The following is a 6,848-nucleotide window of genomic DNA, read 5'->3' on the forward strand; positions in this document are numbered from 1 at the left end:
TTATGTCATCATCTGATCGAATTGCATTGATCTCATTTTTTGCTTTATTTTGTCTGCAATCTCGAGCATAGTGTCCAGGTTTACCGCATACAAACATCCGTTCTTTGGACCTTTATGACCGCCAGAGTTCTTGAACTTGTTATGTTCTTTCTTTGGTCCAAGATGACTCTTCATGCCATCATGTCTCTTCTTTCCCTTGTTGGTCACAGCGTTTGTTTTGAAATGAGTAGGGGGTTCTGATTTCTTCCTCTCCTTCGATTCCTCCTCGATTCGAAGATGTTTCTGAATTTTCTCCAAGGAGAAGTCCTCGGAACTGTGCAACAATTTCTTTCGGTAGCCTTTCCATGAAGGTGGTAATTTTGCAATAATTGCACCGACTTGGAAGGTCTCAGGGATGTCTATTTTTACTGCCTTTATTTTATTGACCAGAACTTGCAATTCATGCACTTGGGGAAGAATGGGCTTAGAATCTAAGAATTTAAAATCGAAATATTTAGATATTAAGAACTTCTTCGTACCTTCCTCTTCAGCCTTGAACTTGAATTCTAGTGCCTTCCATATTTCTGTTGCCGATGGATTGTCTGTGTAGAGGTCGTAGAGACGATCAGATAAAGTATTCAGAATGTGTCCACGGCAAAGCAGTTCGTCCTCCTTGCGTTTCTTGCGCTCCTTCTTGAGTTCTTCCGAATCATTTTCTGTTGGTTCAGGTATTGGTTGTAGGTCGGGATCAAGAACATAGTGAACCTTCAGGACAGTCAATAGGAATGTCATCTTGTCTTGCCATCTTGTGTAATTTGTTCCATCAAATCGATCTAACTTGACAAGATCCTGGTTCATCACTTTGATGCTTGAAACAGCAGCGTCTGAAGCCATTATGTTATAAATACTTTTAAGATTGTTAGAAAATTCGGTAAAATTAAATGGATCCAGGACTGAATCGTGATTGAGAATCACTTTCCTTAAAAGTATTTCAAGCACTCTTTTATTATGTCTTAGAGTTGGAAAATGCAAGAACACTCAGGATAATATCAGCCTTAATTTCGAGTCTGCACAAGACAAGTGAAGAACCCGAAATGCAAGGAAGGTTTTTCTGGAATTTGGAAGAGAAATACGTTTTTGTTCTTGTGTTATTTTTCTGAATAGAATCATATATTTATAGGAGATATGGATGTTGTTTCAAAAGTTTGCAACCTTTGATGAAACAACACCATTTCACCATAAAACACAATGTTTCATATATGACACCATTTCATGAAAAGATATGAAAATTGAATTCAAAATTCAAACAAAACAATAACTAAAATTCTGAGCACTAATAAAAACGCAGCATGCCGACGTGCCTAAGTGCTCAAGTGCCGCCTACAAGCCGCCACTAGCGCCTCTACGCCCACGCCCCCGGTCCCGGTCCCGGAGCCGGAGCCGGTGTCGCCGATGGCAACACCGGCGAGGGTCCATTGGTTGTGTCAAGTGGCATAATGCTTGGGACCACCACATGTCCATGTGGCACCTTATTCTCTTTGTTCCTTTGGTGAGTTAAAGTTCCAAAGCATTTATAAATGCTTTAAAGGATGTCTCCACTTTCTATGTGGGACTTAAAGCAAAGCATTAAATGCTATTTAACTCTTTTGTCATTTTGGAACTAATATTGCAAAACAATTTCCAACAATCCCCCACTAGTTCTAATAATGACAAAAATCATTCCAGATAGTGAAATATAAAAAGTGTTAATACAGTTAGGTATCTTTCGATTTTAAACTTAACCTTAGTGAGGATAACGCAAAGTTTAATCGGAATGTTTGGTAGCAAAGCTTTTAAACCATTAATCCATGAGATCAGACCGGCGTTACCTTACACACACTCTTTAAAGGTTCTTCCTTTACATATCTCGCTTAGCACTTATTTATGGCCATATGCTATCCTTTTCATGAATTTTTCATGAGAGAAACTCCAACTCTCACTTTGAGACGGCACCATCTCAAAATTCACATAGGTGAGGTTCATATAGCATCCTTTCCAATAGATACTCTTCTTCGTTAATGAACTTCATTAAGAGGTTTTGGAAACCTCAACCCTCAATTCAACACAGTCAACCTTATTTCCCAAATTCTTGACTTACATCTAATTCAACGACTTGTTGTTACCCATTGAATCTTGAAGTTAATGTTTTGTTAACATAAGATTGGGTTGCTGCCGCTGTCGGAACTTTTATTTAAGGAGTTTCAACCCCATTCCTCTCGAGGTTGTTCGTACTAAGTCTCTGGCCAGTGGCTTAGTAAACGGATTTGCTAAGTTATAGCATGTTCGTATGTAGGTGAGTGAAATGATTCCATCCTTAATCAATTTTCTTACGAACGAATGTCTAAGTCCTATATGTCTAGACTTTCCATTATACACTTCGCTGAATGCTCTTGCTAATGTGGCTTGGCTATCGCAATGTATCATTACTTTTGAGACATTGTCTTTAGCCAATGGAACTTCCAACAGAAGATCCCTCAACCATTCCGCTTCTTGACCGGCGGAAGCGAGAGCCACGAACTCTGATTCCATGGTCGAAAGTGTAATGCATGTTTGTTTCTTGCTCTTCCAAGAAATTGCTCCACCAGCAAGTGTAAATATCCATCCAGTTGTAGATTTATGGTCTCCAATATTAGATATCCAACTCGCATCAGTGTATCCTTCTAATATGGCAGGGAACCTTCCATAGTGAAGACCAAGGTCCTTGGTTTTCAGTAGATAGCCAAAGATCCTTGTAATTGCCTTCCAATGTTCATTACTCGGATTACTAGTAAATCGACTCATTTTACTGACAGCAAATGATATGTCGGGTCTGGTACATTGCATTAGGTACATTAGACACCCTATTGCGCTTGCATAATCCAATTGAGCCACTGATCTTCCATTATTCTTTTGAAGTTTGTTGGCATGATCAAATGGAGTGGTTACTTCCTTAAAGTTTAGATGTTTAAACTTATCAAGCATTTTCTCAATATAGTGGGTTTGACTAAGTTCATAACCCCCACTATTTCGCTTAACCTTGATCCCTAAAATTGTGTCAACAAGTCCAAGATCTTTCATCTTGAAAGTGGATGTTAGAAACTTCTTTATTTCTAAGATTCCTTTTAAATCATTACTAATGATCAACATATCGTCGACATAGAGACAAAGGAATATTACAGTGGTTTTGCACGTCTTTGTGTATAAACACTTGTCACAAGAATTAGGGATAAATCCATTTGAGAGTATTACAGAGTCAAATTTTGATGCCACTGTTTTGGTGCTTGTTTTAGTCCGTATAAGGATTTGACAAGTTTACACACCTTTTGTTCATTTCCAGGAAGCAGGTAGCCTTCCGGTTGTTCCATGTAGATTTCCTCATCGAGATCTCCACTTAGGAACGCTGTTTTAACATCCATCTGATGGATTATAAGATCATTCAAAGATGCTAAGGCAAACAACAATCTAATAGTAGTTGTTCTTGCTACTGGTGCGTATGTGTCGAAGTAATCTATGGCTTCTTTCTGTCTAAATCCTTTTGCCACTAATCTGGCTTTATAAGTGTTTAGAGTACCATCCCTATGGTATTTCTTCTTAAACACCCACTTGCATCCAATGGGCCTTGATCCCTTAGGTAAGTCAACAAGTTCCCAAGTGTGGTTTGATACAATTGAATCCATTTCATCTTGGATAGCATCTTTCCAAAAAGTGGAGTCCCTTGAAGTTATTGCTTCCTTATAAGTTTTTGGATCATCTTCCACTTGAAGAATAATCGGAATGCGTTGAACAAAGTTCTTACAATTTCCCTCAATAAGATAAAAGGAAATAGATTGAGAATCAATCTCATCTGGTCCTAGATTCTTTGTTTTCCGAATTCTCTTGCTTATCCTAGGCTCGGGTTGTGGTTCAATGATTATAGGAGTGCCTTCAGTTTGTATTTCTACAATCCGAGAAGAGTTATCTTCATGAGATTCTTTATTAGTGGCCGACTCCGATCCTTTATCCTTTGTGATAAGGTTTTCAAAGAATTCTACATCCCGGGATTCAACAATTACATTAGATTCTAGATTTAAGAGTCTATATGCTTTACTGTGTTGTGCATATCCTACAAAAGCACATCTTATTCCTCGAGGACCCAACTTGGTTCTTTCAGGGTCCATGTTTTTGTAGTATGCCACACACCCCCACACTTTAAAGTAACCGATATTTGGCGCTCTGCCTTTCCATGACTCATATGGAGATATACCAGTTTTCTTTAACGGAATTCTATTGATTATATGACAGGCGGACAATAATGCCTCACCCCACAAGTTAAGGGGTAATTTAGAATGCATCAACATGGCATTCATCATCTCTTGATATGTTCGATTCTTTCTTTCTGCCATGCCATTTTGTTGCGGTGTTCGTGGTGCCGAACATTCATGTATTATACAGTGCTCTTCTCAGTATGCATCAAATTCAATTGAAAAGTATTCGCCGCCCCTATCACTTCTAAGGACCTTTATACTTTTATTTAATTGATTTTCGACTTCTGCTTTATAAGTCTTAAAGGCATTAAATGCATCATCTTTATGCTTTAAGAGATATACATGAGTGTATCTAGAGGAATCGTCTATGAATGTAATAAAGTATCTATTCCCTCCACGTGTCAACATGCCATTAAATTCGCACAAATCTGAGTGCACAAGATCAAGTAATTTCGTTTTCCTTTCAACACTTTTGAAAGGCTTCTTAATCATTTTTGATTCAACACATAATTCACATTTTTTGAAATCCTTTATATTACATGAAATTAGTCCAGATTTAATTAGTCTCTTCATAGAACTAATACCACAATGTGCTAATCTATTATGCCATAAAGAAACGGAATCAAGCATGTAAGCGGAATTAGAAATTTCATTAATAATATTATCATTAGTACATAGTTTGATCATTCCCTCTACGGAATATCCTTTTCCAATGAATACACCATTACGGGTCAAAATAAGTTTGCCCGATTCATATACAGATTTAATACCCGGTTTTCCCAATAAATCCCCACTAACAAGATTCCTATTCATGTCTGGAACATGAAGCACATTTACAAGTGTAACTTTCTTTCCAGAAGTGAAGTTAAGTTCGACCGAACCGGTTCCAACAACTTTAGAGCGGACTTCATTTCCCATTTGTACCTCTTGTCCATCAATTGCTTCAGAATAGGTTTTGAATGCAGCCTTGTCATAAGTAACATGCACCGTAGCACAAGTGTCATACCACCAACCTTGAACTTTTCCTTTGATTGCCATAATTTCGCTCACTGTAGCAATTATGTCATCATCTGATCGAATTGCATTGATCTCATTTTTTGCTTTATTTTGTCTGCAATCTCGAGCATAGTGTCCAGGTTTACCGCATACAAACATCCGTTCTTTGGACCTTTATGACCGCCAGAGTTCTTGAACTTGTTATGTTCTTTCTTTGGTCCAAGATGACTCTTCATGCCATCATGTCTCTTCTTTCCCTTGTTGGTCACAGCGTTTGTTTTGAAATGAGTAGGGGGTTCTGATTTCTCCCTCTCCTTCGATTCCTCCTCGATTCGAAGATGTTTCTGAATTTTCTCCAAGGAGAAGTCCTCGGAACTGTGCAACAATTTCTTTCGGTAGCCTTTCCATGAAGGTGGTAATTTTGCAATAATTGCACCGACTTGGAAGGTCTCAGGGATGTCTATTTTTACTGCCTTTATTTTATTGACCAGAACTTGCAATTCATGCACTTGGGGAAGAATGGGCTTAGAATCTAAGAATTTAAAATCGAAATATTTAGATATTAAGAACTTCTTCGTACCTTCCTCTTCAGCCTTGAACTTGAATTCTAGTGCCTTCCATATTTCTGTTGCCGATGGATTGTCTGTGTAGAGGTCGTAGAGACGATCAGATAAAGTATTCAGAATGTGTCCACGGCAAAGCAGTTCGTCCTCCTTGCGTTTCTTGCGCTCCTTCTTGAGTTCTTCCGAATCATTTTCTGTTGGTTCAGGTATTGGTTGTAGGTCGGGATCAAGAACATAGTGAACCTTCAGGGCAGTCAATAGGAATGTCATCTTGTCTTGCCATCTTGTGTAATTTGTTCCATCAAATCGATCTAACTTGACAAGATCCTGGTTCATCACTTTGATGCTTGAAACAGCAGCGTCTGAAGCCATTATGTTATAAATACTTTTAAGATTGTTAGAAAATTCGGTAAAATTAAATGGATCCAGGACTGAATCGTGATTGAGAATCACTTTCCTTAAAAGTATTTCAAGCACTCTTTTATTATGTCTTAGAGTTGGAAAATGCAAGAACACTCAGGATAATATCAGCCTTAATTTCGAGTCTGCACAAGACAAGTGAAGAACCCGAAATGCAAGGAAGGTTTTTCTGGAATTTGGAAGAGAAATACGTTTTTGTTCTTGTGTTATTTTTCTGAATAGAATCATATATTTATAGGAGATATGGATGTTGTTTCAAAAGTTTGCAACCTTTGATGAAACAACACCATTTCACCATAAAACACAATGTTTCATATATGACACCATTTCATGAAAAGATATGAAAATTGAATTCAAAATTCAAACAAAACAATAACTAAAATTCTGAGCACTAATAAAAACGCAGCATGCCGACGTGCCTAAGTGCTCAAGTGCCGCCTACAAGCCGCCACTAGCGCCTCTACGCCCACGCCCCCGGTCCCGGTCCCGGAGCCGGAGCCGGTGTCGCCGATGGCAACACCGGCGAGGGTCCATTGGTTGTGTCAAGTGGCATAATGCTTGGGACCACCACATGTCCATGTGGCACCTTATTCTCTTTGTTCCTTTGGTGAGTTAAAGTTCCAAAGCA

At 38.5% G+C, this 6,848-nt stretch overlaps 2 protein-coding genes across 2 annotated transcripts; both read right to left on the reverse strand.

Moving 5' to 3' along the window:
• LOC127079063 (uncharacterized) lies at window positions 1-873 on the reverse strand. Its single transcript, XM_051019472.1, has one exon. It carries the CDS (start codon window positions 871-873, stop codon window positions 1-3), a length of 873 nt encoding a protein of 290 aa, XP_050875429.1.
• Window positions 874-5,299: 4,426 nt separating this feature from the next.
• LOC127079064 (uncharacterized) lies at window positions 5,300-6,172 on the reverse strand. Its single transcript, XM_051019473.1, has one exon. The coding sequence runs from the start codon at window positions 6,170-6,172 to the stop codon at window positions 5,300-5,302; it is 873 nt and encodes a 290-aa protein (XP_050875430.1).
• Between the last annotated feature and the right edge of the window lie 676 nt (window positions 6,173-6,848).

The sequence above is a fragment of the Lathyrus oleraceus genome, chromosome 5, assembly GCF_024323335.1.
Source record: "Lathyrus oleraceus cultivar Zhongwan6 chromosome 5, CAAS_Psat_ZW6_1.0, whole genome shotgun sequence".
NCBI lineage: Eukaryota > Viridiplantae > Streptophyta > Magnoliopsida > Fabales > Fabaceae > Lathyrus > Lathyrus oleraceus.

Coding starts and splice junctions, on each gene's coding strand:
- LOC127079063 (XM_051019472.1), bottom strand. CDS start 873: ATGGCTTCAGACGCTGCTGTTTCAAGCATCAAAGTGATGAACCAGGAT.
- LOC127079064 (XM_051019473.1), bottom strand. CDS start 6,172: ATGGCTTCAGACGCTGCTGTTTCAAGCATCAAAGTGATGAACCAGGAT.